The sequence below is a fragment of the Letharia columbiana genome, assembly GCF_014066305.1.
Source record: "Letharia columbiana isolate WasteWater2 chromosome Unknown Sc0000030_s1, whole genome shotgun sequence".
NCBI classification, from domain to species: domain Eukaryota; kingdom Fungi; phylum Ascomycota; class Lecanoromycetes; order Lecanorales; family Parmeliaceae; genus Letharia; species Letharia columbiana.
The window spans coordinates 8,114-20,945 of NW_023501073.1; the positions used below are offsets into that span (position 1 = coordinate 8,114).

Below are 12,832 nucleotides of genomic sequence, written 5' to 3' on the forward strand. Positions count from 1 at the left end.
TAAGAAGATTAAATAAGAAGAAGAATTTAAAGAATCTTACTAATACGTAGATAAGATATAGTTAAATATCTTTAAGATCTTTAAAGAATAATATAGATATAATATAGTTAAAATTATTATATAACTCGATATTATTATTATATTTAAACGAATCTTCTTTAATTAAGATTTATAAAAATTATAAATATCTAAAGATATAAGATAAGTAATAAATATATATCTTAAATCTATTAGCTATAAAGACTATAGCTCTTTAAAAGAGAGAGATAATATTATAAATATACTCTTAATATATTATTTAGCTTTATAATCTAGTATCTTAATAGAAGATATCTTCTATTATATTATATCTTCTTTTCATCTATATAGTTTAATAGTCTTATTATTTTTATTCTATCTTATTTATATTAGTATTATATCTATACTAATTCTAATAATATTCTTAATTATCTTAATTATATTTAATTAATTTAATTTAAAGACGTTTTTAATATTAAAATACTTATATATTATCGTTTTAAAGATATATAATTTAAAGAAATAAAGATCGTTTATTACGCGATAAAGCTATAATTATATTAGTTATAAGAATCTCGCTTAATTCTCTATTATAATAATAATATATATATTAATAGATTATATAAATTCTTTATATATAGATTAGTTATAGTCTTATTACGCGATATAGCTATATTAATAATTACTTATAATATTATAATAATATTTATTTAAATATCTATAAAGACTAATTAGCTAATTAATAATCTATTATATTTTTAATATCGAAAAATTACTAATATATATTTATAGCTAAAAGATCTTATATCTCTATTAAAATAGAATAAGATTTATTAGAATATTAATATAATTAAATTATACTATCTTAAGAGATTATATAACTTCTCTAATAGAGGTTTACTATTAAAATTAAAAAGATATATATAATTTTAATAAGATCCTATACGATCTATTACGTATTAATAAAGATTTAATCTCTTTTTTTAGTAATTATAAATATCTTTACGAGCTAAATTATTAATCTCAATGAGGATATATGGGACGAAGAAGACCTGTAGGGCGATGTTGTACGCGTTACCGACGAGATGGAGGTCTGGTAGGATTCCCAGGACCCGGACGTTACCTAGATTGATGCGGTCCATGAAGCCGAGGGTAAAGATGATCCATAAGGGTAGAACGAGGTGGACATCGATTTTCCGTAATAGACTCCGCTCGCTTCGCTTGTCTCGATATCCTTCTAGCCCGAGCCTGCTTGCATCGTTGCTTGCGTCTCTGCTTTTCGTCTCCACTGGCGGCGCGAACACTGTATTTGTCAGTTTCGGCATATCTGAGGACTTTGAGACCTTATTTCGGCCTCAAGAAAAGAGCAGACAAGAAGAAAATCATTGGCGACGCATCGCTACTTAAGATAAGCGGGCTGGACAAACGCGCCAACGGCCGGCTAATGACTGCAGCTGAATGCAAGAGGCAGAAACAGGCAAGTTTTGCGAGAGCGATCTCAATTTTCAGCGGTAGAAGGCTGAGAATCCAAGTTGCTTGACGATGTAGCTAAGCTCTAGCATTGAAATGTAGGCCCTTCTCCTCTCTATGGAGCGTCATCAAGGGTGCTGACAGTGATGATCCCTTGGGATCGTTGTGAAGAAGCCTAGACATCTATTCAGACGTTCCCCTTCACCTTACTATTGAGAGGAAATCCCATAGTCTCTTAGCGGTTTCCATCACAAATTTGAGACTTTGGGACCCGATTTTCGATACTCATGCTGCTGGTATGAATACCCGGATGCTCATTCTTCCAAAAGTCTTTGTTACCCGCCTCATTCCGACTCGAGACGGGAAGCGAAGAATGGAGACGGATCATCAATCACAAATGAAAGGATCGAGGCGCTGGAATCCTTCATACATGTAGCTTTCCGCGGTACTCCGTACCAATTGTAATTTACCATTGCAGATAAGGATCTGATTAGTCAGCTCGAGCGTTGGCCTATCATGTGCTTGGGAGGCAACAACTAGAGGAAGTAGGGAAAACGTCGACATACCTGCGACATACCTAAGGATTGAGGAGTTCTTATTCTCAACAATAAAAAAAAAAAAAATTAAAATTAATTTAGGTTAAAAAAAATTAAAAAAAAAAAAAAAATTTTTTTTTTTTAGAAAAATTTAACGAAAAAAAATCACACTCTTACACGCTTTGTGGACGTGATCGGAAGCCCGACAACGTATTGAAGCCTCAGCTACCTTTGCTTCTACGATGTATCATCTCCGCCTGATGGATACATCTGACCAGAGGCCGCTTGACGTTGTCTCGGGACACAATCGGAGCATCTAGTTCGGCTCCCTCGAATCCTGTACGAGCTCAGAATGGCGACTCGTACGCCTAAAAGCTCAAGTTGACCCAATTTGCATCAGGATACCTAGAAATAGAAAATGGCCAAACAAATTCAGCCCTGCAAAGCAATACGTCTACGATCTACCGACGAAGAGGCAGTCGGGGCGCATTTAGAAGCGCCCCTTAGTACTCCAGTGCTCGTGGCACCTTATGCCGTCTCGGATGGCCGCCACAGAGAGGCCGGAAGCACCGTCTCTGAAACTAGGGACCAGATAGTCGCCACCATCTTTCCTCTGTCCACCAGAATTAACCGACCTCGTCTACGATTTCCTCATCAACAGTGGCCATGTCAGTCTACTCCGCACATTCGAAAGCATTTCCAAAGATGCTATAGAACCAGTTCATGCGGAAAGCATCTACCGAATGAACGCCGGATACCCAGGACGCAAACATTCAATACCGATCAGACTCCGTCTCGAAAAGATAAACTATAATACCTATATTCTCTTCAAAATCCCCAATACCGACGATGCATTACTTCTAAGACAGCAAGCCACGGATTTCAGTCCTTTATGGTTCTCGTCGATCCGAGCATCAAGCGCAGAACATGCCTTTGTCACCTTCTCGTACTCTCTACGCAACCCCTTTCGATGGCTGTTTTTACACGTTATTTCTGCGTCCCAGACCTTGGGAAGTCACGAGGCATTCCAAACCATGGAATCAAGTCGATTCCAAGAACAAGTAGGGCACAGCGCTTAAGGGGGGGACTCGGAGCGCCAGAGCTAGCCCGCCGAGGCGTTGAAGCCTGCCTTAGGGACATCAATGAATCACTGCGCATTACTAGAAGTTGGGATGGTGGAATTCCGCCCAAAGGCCCCTAAGCAATCATTTGAAATTGTGTAAGACCTGATGTGCGCTTGCGAGCCCGCGATCGTAGGGTAAAGGAAGGAATTTACCGATAGGTTGTGTAGAGCGGATCCAGAGCAGTGTGGATATGGGACTGGCTACGTGAATCGAGATTCGGATACATGACAAGTTCGACCCTGGAGGCGATGCACAAGCAGAACCTTCACAGTAATAATTGATTCGCGACTTGATTTCCAGGTTTAACTCATATTGGGGTTACTCCACTCAACTCCGAGACTTCGACATCTTCTGGAGCTTCTCCTCAACCCCCTTAATATCCTCCACGCAGATACCACCCCCAACCCTCCGCTCATTCGCCGGTTCCAGAAAAGCCTCGACCCTCTTCTTCACCTTCGCCTTCCGATCCTCCGTCTTCGCCGCGATCCTCCGAACGTGGTATCCCCGCGGCCCGTTCAGCAGATGGAGCTGAACAGCCGCGCCGCAGACCTGGACGTCGAACTTAAGACTAGCGAAACGTTTCACGTGTTTTCCTCCCACCGTGTCAAGCCAGCGACGGAAAGCGCACGGTCCTGCTCGACGACGTGGGAATTTCTGCGGATATGTACGCCAAAGAGTTTCTCGCCGTAGTAGATCGAGAGGACCTCGTCGCGGAGCTGGCGACAGACTCGAGACAGGCACGGTGGCAGGTGCTCGTCCTTTGATTCGGGGAAGTAGGGGCCTGTCTCTCGGTTGAAGATGATGGGGTTTCCGTAGAAATTTTTGACCACCACCAGAGAAATGATGCGGTTACGTAGCGCCATAGGCAGTTCGAGCAGAAGGGAGGCCGCTACTGTGACTGCGGATGTGCATGGAGGTATCTAGGTCGAGTTGTACACTGCTTACGATGTAGGCGGCATGATGGGGAACGAGTTCATAGTCCATGAATAGGCAGCGTTGGTCGGGTATGATTGTGAAAGCGATACCGTTGATGCAGGTTCTTATACTGTTGTGAGTAGGATACGTCGCACTGTCTTGCAAGCAAATGTGTTAACAGTGTGACAAAGGTCACTTATGCTATCGGGAGCCGATTTGCCATCTCAGCCGGTGCTGTAAACACAGCCGACAAAGGATTCAATCTGTTTCGGCATCGGATGTGACTGCGAATCAGAGCTGTCCCAATGAAACACAGCCATAGACACGCAAACCCTCTTTCTTGTGCCCGGTCTATACGATAGCTCTTCCACTCTGGTGTCTGCCTTCTTCTATCTTTACATTTCCATCTTCGACGTTTTTTCTCGAAACTTGTCTGAAGCCAGTCTACCCAGCATTCCTCCCTCGTTTCAAACACCATGCCCGGTTCGTAACATAAAACAGCCCACCCCTCTCTCTGCATCATATGACCTTGAAGCCCAGCAAGCACATCCGAGCCTCTGACTTCCCTCTCAACATCGACCAACGAATAGGGCTGAGAAACTCTATGAAGAGCACAATCTGATAAGGATATTATCCGCCAGGTCCCCAGAATCCAGAGCCACCATTTGCAGAGACTAGAAGATAATCTGCAATGACCCCGTGACGTTTTCTCCTATGACAGCTGTGACGAGCTCTGGCATTGTCGAAGTGCAGCACCTTCAGCTGGTCAAATCTGCGCTACGAACGTCACGACGAGGGCAGGGATAGACCTCGGCTGGGTTTGATATCTTCGAACCACGGTGCTAAAATTGTATGCTGTTTGTCTAGGAGCGAGGGACGAAAAGTGCGACAAGTTTCATAGCGGCCATAGCTCTTAGACCAAAGTGTAGAAAGGGCAGATTTCGGTCTCTGCATGCAGCGTCAGGCACTTAGAGATTTAAGCGAAGCGCTAGAGTAGGGAGATGGCCAGATTTACCGTGCATTAGGGCGTTTTGCTACATGTGCACGTATAAATAACATAAGGCGTAGCCTAGCATGGGGATCTGGCTAGGATATCAGAACGGATTAATTGACCCTTTAGAACTTTGGGCTCGAAATTGTAATGGACTGTTGGCGGTCAAGATACTTGGGGAGCAGGCACAGCAAGGTGTGGGATTAAAAGCCGTCAAGAGATGCATGAAGACGGACGACTGCCCTTCTTCTCGAGGCCACATCTTCTCTAGACCAATGCACCTACCTGATGCATGCTTTGACTGGCGGATGTCATGCAGTGTGCGAGACATTGAGACGGAGGTTTAAAGCGCATTTCGACTCGTAGCTCACAGTCTGTTATAGCTCAACAACGTACGAATCCGCAGCAGGACCGCGAGGGTATAATCTACAAATTGAGAAGGGCTCTACAAACCTTACAGGCAACCGTTTTCGGTTGAAGTTACCGGTGAAGTTATATGGTATCTGAACACCACGGGCGAATTCCTTCAACTCTTCCATCCACACCCGTGGTACTTGCTTTCCTCTGAATATCATCCATACAAGGAAATCCCTCCGTCTGCTCATATACATTCAATAAGAGATGTCTACTCCCTATTCCCGTCTTACCTGAAGTACGTTCTATTGTCGTTCTTGGGAGTTACCCGTTCCTGAGGCCCGTACCGGTATTTGAGTCAGCGGACGCCCTGCTTCCCCCGCCGTAAGCATAGCCCCATCGAAGAATCCACCCGCATGTCTTTGCACGTAGGAAAGGACCAGGGCCACGCAATGCGTAAAATTGTGGAGGTTTGAGGATCAACTGTGATTACCGTTTCTTTGCCACAACACCATCGAAATCTTGACACACGCTAGAGATGAGGCGTAAGCGTGGCCGCATTCGTCGCACCTTGCGACTCACATCGCCAAGAAAATCTGCGTCCAGTGTTCATTGGTTCTGGTATGCGGATTGATTGATCGGACATGTCTTCAGGCCTCACTTGCCACACAAAACGGAACATTTTCAAGGGCGGTATCATTCGATGGTGGTGTGCTGTGATAGACGAAAACATCGATGCGGGATTACGGCGTTGGAGAGAAGGGCCACTGGATCTCTTATAATGGCGCACTCTTCCACTTCATTTATTTGATGTCTTCATACACTGCAAAGGCAGCTTTTGACCCTGCAGGCCCTGACAATGCGCTCTGTCAAGCCTATGTTCAACGAATAGAAAGGAGTCCTCGGTAATAGTCTAATCCACAATTCAAAATGGCAGACTGTTTCACGTGTGACTCCGCGCGAGTCATGCACGTCTGCGTATTATCCGCCTTCTCGTTTGCTGCTCTTACCTCTGTCGTTCTCCGATTGTCAGCGCGCAAGCTTCAGAAATTTAGGCTGGAGCTGAATGACTATCTGTGCATAGCCGGCTTAGTATGCTCTCGACCACCCGAGTGCCTGCCAAATGCTGATCGGACACTAGGTCTTTACCTTAGCATTGACAATCTTCACAATGCATTCCACCATTTTCCCGGTCCTGGACCCAGCCAACCCCGACATAAACTGGGGCGACAAAGCGTTGCTCGTGGGACAGCTCCTCTGGGTTACATCCGTGACATTTATCCGGGCCTCTGTCCTGACTCTCTATATCCGAATTTTCCGGACGCTGTCTTTTCGTACAACCTGCTACGTGATCCAAGGCATCAATCTGGCCTATTTTGGTGCCGTAGTCCTAGCTTGCTGTTTGATATGCCGGCCGTTTGCATTTCTCTGGAATCAGTCCATCGATGGCTTCTGTGGTGATCAGAAGTCTCTCGATCTGTTCATCGGAGTATTCAACCTCATGATGGACGTCACGACTGTTGCGCTCCCGATGCCCGTTCTGTGGGGTCTTCAAATGCGGATGAGGCAGAAGCTCGTCATAACCGGCATGTTCTCGATGGGAGTAGTGTGAGTACCCCTCAACAAAAGATGTAAGGGAGCGAGGAAATGCCATGCTGATATCTCGTATAGAATCTGCGCCATCACTGTGGTCCGGATTATAATAACAACGGGCATTAATGCGCAGAATACGCAGCAGCAGTACGCGATAATCGCCCTTCTAACATGCCTCGAAGCCCTGCTTGGCATCGTTAACGCCTGCCTGCCAGTGATGAAGCCCATTTTCAGCAAGCTGGGAGCGATCAGCATCTTCAGCTCATTTCGGACCAGGACATCAACCGTCAACTCAAGCATACACAATAAGTCTCTGCGAGCGGGTCGCAAGAATCATGTGTCGTCTCGAGGAGGAAAGTATCCGCATATCAGTCCGCCTAGGCAGATAGTGCACAAAGAATCACTTCTTATGTTCTCTTCAGATCTGCCACTAGATGTTCGAGCACCATCGATTCCACTACCGACCTTTTCATGGCGACCATTGTCCAGGTATTATCTTCCCAGGGCAGAATGGGAGCATGACCCGTCGGAAATGAGGAAAGACAACGGAATTGGAGTCACGACAGATTGGGATGTTGGTCATCGCCCGTCGGAGGGCGATTCGCCCACCCTACCATGGCAACCTCAGTGGCAAAGTCACCACAAAGAAGTTATCGGCAGGTGCTGAGGTAACCTGCAGATCACCCCTTAGGGAAATCTTGGCCTCCGGTAAGGAAGTATCCTTGCAATCCAGTGTCACCAGATCCCACTGGCCTTGAGCTCTCTATAAAGATTTCCAGAGCCAGACCTTGTTGCGCAGACCGACGACCGGACTACCATTTCAGCGATATTGTCGATGCAACTCCTTCGGTACCCAGGGTTCCTCGCCATGCCCTTCATGGCCCGCAACGGATAGGAACAAGCCACGAGTACCAGTGCCATGATCTCGCACTAAAACCCGGCCCATTTCATCCTCTTCTGAGCTTAGACTGATATTCGACAGACCAAGCCCCTGAACCGGCGATCCGAGTTCGAGATCTATGTTCCTGGCTTCGCCACGCCTGTCGATAGTCCTAGATGACGCGCCCAGAATGCGTCCATACAGTTCGGCAGAATTATCAGATCTGGACTTTGACACAATCACTTTCAACGATTGAGACAGCGACCGCGCCACAGGATTGATTTGTCTTATTGTCGTCGTTGAAAGGCACCCGGACACATCGAGGTGTGACGTCGTGACAAAAGCATAGAAAGTCTGTACGGTCGACGGACTTTGGAGATACTGGTCTCGATTATTCCCACTTGACCTGCACAGCGTCGCAATTAGAGCGGTTAGCTGCTTTTGGCAAGGTGTATCTAACATCGAACTCATTGCCACTCTGTCTCTCTTCCAATCGAGACACAGTATCATTGTGTAGTGAGTGGGCTTTTGATGGAGGCATAGAAGTCAACGCTCAATTAACTAACCCCGCTGACTTGCTTGCCCATGAGTAGAGCTCCCGCGGTGTCTTTGTTCAACAGAAGAGCGGCCGGCCTGCATGCATGCACGCCGCGTTCTAAGATCCTGAAATTATCGCTTAACCAGGATGGAGGAGTTCCAAAATCTTGGAGTGAAAGGAGGAGAAACGACATGATCATGGACATAGAGCGAGGCTCCATGGTCGCATACACTTATTCGCAAGTGACATGGTAATCATCTCGATGATAGGTGTTGCACTGTTGACTTGACAGATAATGCCCTCCTTAGAGCGCTTTTGCACACCATATGAGTATGTGTATCAAGTAGAGCATCATCTATGCCAGTAAGAAAGTAATTGGACAAGGCTTGGCACTGGACTTGGCGCGGCGAGCAGCAAAGCGCGAATGGAGCTACTCTCTAAGTAGTATAGTGTCAGCCCCACACTGGGGTCACCTCAAAAAAGCAAAACACCTTCCACATCTCCGAAATGGTTGGAGGTATGATGCCACTATCGGCTTAGTATCTACCAATGTGGCATAGTACAGACTATCAGCAACCAGTCACCATCATCTCAATCGTCATGCACTTTCTCAATCCCATGTTGCCTCTTCCTCTGGGGTCCCATATGCTCTTCGTCCTCCTGCCCCAGCAACAGCACACGATTCCTCCACCATGGCCGCCCAAGTGAAAGGCGAAAAGCCTCACGACCTAAACTGCCTCACCATTGCCGAGCTCGAAAAGCACGCTGAACTCCGCATGAACAAGCAGACACGCGACTACTACAACGAAGGCGCCGACTCCGGATCCACTCTCAGAGAGAACACCACCGCCTACGGCAAGTACCGCATAAGGCCCCGAGTCCTGCGGGACATATCTCTCATCGACAGTTCCGTCTCAATATGGGGTGCTTGCAACTCGGTACCCATTGGCGTTGCTCCAACCGCCATGCAGTGTTTGGCCCATCCAGACGGAGAGATCGCCACGGCCAAAGCGTGCAAAGAGGCAGGCATAGCAATGGGTCTGTCCTCCTTCGCGACCTCAACCATCGAAGACGTCGCCTCAAACATTGACGGCCATCCTCTGATCTTCCAACTCTACCTCTTCGAAGAGCGTGAACACTCTCGGAAGCTGATACAACGCGCCAAGAAAGCCGGCTACAAGGCAATCTTCCTGACCGTCGACACCCCCATGCTAGGCCGCCGAAACATGGAGATACGCAACCAGTTCAAATTGCCCAAACCATACAAGCTTGCCAACTTTGCCGAGGACTCCGGTTCCTCTGCGTCAGAGACGGTCATGGATGGATCGACGCCGAAGTCAGAGCAGGGAGAGGAAAAGAAAAGCAACGGCACAAAAGGATACCATGATGGCAAGAGACGGCAAGCGCCTACAGGGCCGGTGTCATTCCATACACATGCGCCCAATCCGACACTGAGCTGGGAGCGTGATATCGGTTGGTTGAAGGAGCAATGTTCGCCGGAGATGGAGGTGTGGGTGAAGGGGATTGCTACGGCAGAAGATGCGCACTTGGCTGTACATCACGGCGTTGATGGGATCGTTGTTTCGAATCACGGGGGAAGACAACTCAATGGTACATTGGCGACGCTGGATGCCCTACCGGATGTCGTGGAGGCGGCTAGAGGAAAGATACCCGTACATGTGGACGGAGGAATACGACACGGTACCGATGTCTTCAAGGCACTGGCCTTGGGTGCGGATTTCGTGTGGGTGGGTCGGCCGGTGCTGTGGGGGCTGGCGTATAAAGGGCAAGAAGGGGTCGAGCTCTGCTTGAGATTGCTGAGCGATGAATTCAGGCTGTGTATGGGGTTAGCGGGGACGGTGAAGGTAGAGGACATAACAAAGGAGTATCTGGTCAAGATTGACAAAAGCGGCTTCACCAGTCGCCTCTAAATTCAGGGCGTCACATACATCATAACAATAGGACGCAACGCAAAGAACCGATTCTTTATGCTAAATCGCAATCCAACAACAAATGTCCCGAAGCTTACACAGCTATGTATGGAGACGAGAGACCAATTGCCCCTTTGCTCTACCACCTAATCTCATGCACCCTCAAACCCAGCTGCTTTATGCTTGTATCTCGAGAGATACTAGTGCTACCAAGCATATACAGAGGGTGCCACATCTCTCACCACCCTTGCCCGTCCCACTTCAATTATATATTTAAGCCCCGTAAGATTGGAAGCAATAACTGAGCGTAGCTGGATAAATTCCGCTGGCGAAACACCTGGAACCGCTATCTTTCACATCCTTACCAATTCCGTGGGTCTTTATAGATCATGTTGAAGCTATGAGTAAAAATTCACCCGTGCTTTTTTAAGCATCCCGCAACCTGTCCTTGAGTGGTTACCAAGCGATCAACAAAGTCATGAAATGTATCGCACCCAGCGTCGTCAGTAAATGGTGATTTCGCAGGCTTCCACATCCGAAAAACACGGTCTCTTCATCCAGCGCACCAGTCCCACTCGTTTATACCCACCGGTATGCTCGTCGTCTTTCACCAGTGCCAAGCCCATGACCATTGCCCTCGAATTTTCCTCGTCTTTCGGCTCAGGGTTCCGATCGTATATCGTGGACGGCATTCCAACCTCTGACCAGTACCTTTCCTTCCGCACTTCCATGCAGAATATAATTTGGCCATCCTTCAAATCCGACAGGACATCGGGGTAGATAACGCCTACTCTCTCACTTTCACGATTTGACAATGCCCTCCACCCTTCGTAGAAGCTCATAGTACCCTCTTCGGAGACCTGTAGATCAGCAATACTGGCTGTCAGACGGCCAGCTAAACGTATCGAGCCACCTGAAACTGCGCCAAATGTGTCGTTGCCCACGGGCTTTACAGCAAGATCCCTGATTGAAAAATGCCCGAAGTCGTGCTCGATGAGCCCAGATCTGTCTTCGCCTACTGCTTCGTCAAGTCTCTGGCTATCATAGATAATGGCACCTTCCACGGCAGCCCAGGACCAAGTTGGCGCTCGATAATGGCATGGTCTTCGAGGTTGAAGCTCGTGGGGGAACTGTGCAATTTTACTCCTCCAAAGAAGGGCAGATGGCAGGTCCATCCGAAATAAACCAGCAAAATAGGTCCCGTGTGACTGTGTCAAAACTTGGGCCAGTCCAGACAGAGCTGGCAACTTGTCCGCTTCGTAGGTCAGACTTCGCTGCGAATAGTCTTCCACAATACTAAACCAGTGGTCTCTCATGGATAGTGAACCGGAATTCTCTATGTTCTCAGCAGCATCGTTCAGCATCAGAAGAGACGGTGGATCCTCAATTCTCATCTGCATCCACGGTAGCTCGCTCGAAGCTTTAGAAGTCTTACACTCCCAGAGAAGTAAAGTCTCGGAGAAGTGAAGACTACGCGTGGAGAGTTGCCGTTCTTGTAATGTCCACGCTCTCTTACGAAGTGGGCCTCTGTTCCACGCGTTGTTCCAATCGAGCGGAGTATTCTGAAAAATCCTAATTCTTTTCGAGCCTTTGAGAATATCCAGAGGCTGATTGTTCTCGGCAGCTGGGCGCTTCCCGACACGACACCCTCCATCGCTGTTCCTGGACATTGAAGCTGTAAGCGTAATGAGTGATCGGGCGTAGACTTGGCCCATGATGGCGACCTCTTCCTCCCAATCTTCAGGCGAATCTTGGATGATACACAATGAGTCAATCCATAGATAGCGCACCTGCAAGTGACGAGTGATCTGAACGGCGTCTTGGAAGGTCAAGGGTAGGCTCGCAAACAAGATCTCTCTCGTTCTTTCTTTTAGATTTGATGACGTAGTCTTTACTGATGGATTGGGTGAAGAGCCCCAGCAATGGCTCAACGTCACATATACTGGCCTCACTGACGGAATATCTCGGGATTGGACCAGTTTTAGGTCGCACGTCTTTCCAGTGGGACCCAAGTCTAGAAGTCTTTTTGGTGCAAACGGCTCATGGGAAGCTGAACATAATGGGTGTGTCTCCTGACACTCTCGCAACCACATTTTCATGAGGATCAATTCGTCTATTGGTTTACTCAATTGAGCGATCGGAAGGTGTCGACCTCACAAAGGTTAGTGGGGCGAAGCTACAAAAGGTTAACAGAATTGCCGAACTCACTGAATGAAGGCGGTATATGGTAGTAAAACACATGTTTGTAATCGTCAATATCAACGCAGACATCAAAAGCTTGGTGCGGGTCTATCATTGCTAAGCGTAGATGAGTTGGGTGAGTGGCTTGGATCTCAAGAGGGAGGTCGCCGCCACTACCCGAGGCAAGAATCTTGCAGAGAGGGCATCCAGAAGCCGCGGAGTTCTGCAGATAGTAGATTGGAAGATGAGTGAGGGTTACTTTTGTGGTTTGGATTTGGTTGGAAAAAATGATCGGGTATTT

At 47.2% G+C, this 12,832-nt stretch overlaps 4 protein-coding genes across 4 annotated transcripts; 2 read left to right on the forward strand and 2 right to left on the reverse strand.

Moving 5' to 3' along the window:
• Window positions 1-3,729: 3,729 nt before the first annotated feature.
• HO173_008287 (uncharacterized protein) lies at window positions 3,730-4,011 on the reverse strand (the record flags this gene model as incomplete). Its single annotated transcript, XM_037310187.1, has 1 exon — window positions 3,730-4,011. The coding sequence occupies one exon, from the start codon at window positions 4,009-4,011 to the stop codon at window positions 3,730-3,732; it is 282 nt and encodes a 93-aa protein (XP_037162773.1).
• Window positions 4,012-6,338: 2,327 nt separating this feature from the next.
• On the forward strand, window positions 6,339-7,668 carry HO173_008288 (uncharacterized protein; the record flags this gene model as incomplete). Its single annotated transcript, XM_037310188.1, has 3 exons — window positions 6,339-6,500; window positions 6,550-7,016; window positions 7,080-7,668. The coding sequence occupies 3 exons, from the start codon at window positions 6,339-6,341 to the stop codon at window positions 7,666-7,668; spliced, it is 1,218 nt and encodes a 405-aa protein (XP_037162774.1).
• Window positions 7,669-9,111: 1,443 nt separating this feature from the next.
• Window positions 9,112-10,350, forward strand: HO173_008289 (uncharacterized protein; the record flags this gene model as incomplete). Its single annotated transcript, XM_037310189.1, has 1 exon — window positions 9,112-10,350. The coding sequence occupies one exon, from the start codon at window positions 9,112-9,114 to the stop codon at window positions 10,348-10,350; it is 1,239 nt and encodes a 412-aa protein (XP_037162775.1).
• Window positions 10,351-10,853: 503 nt separating this feature from the next.
• On the reverse strand, window positions 10,854-12,646 carry HO173_008290 (uncharacterized protein; the record flags this gene model as incomplete). The annotated part of the gene is made up of 2 exons (XM_037310190.1): window positions 10,854-12,502; window positions 12,559-12,646. 2 exons carry the CDS (start codon window positions 12,644-12,646, stop codon window positions 10,854-10,856), a joined length of 1,737 nt encoding a protein of 578 aa, XP_037162776.1.
• Between the last annotated feature and the right edge of the window lie 186 nt (window positions 12,647-12,832).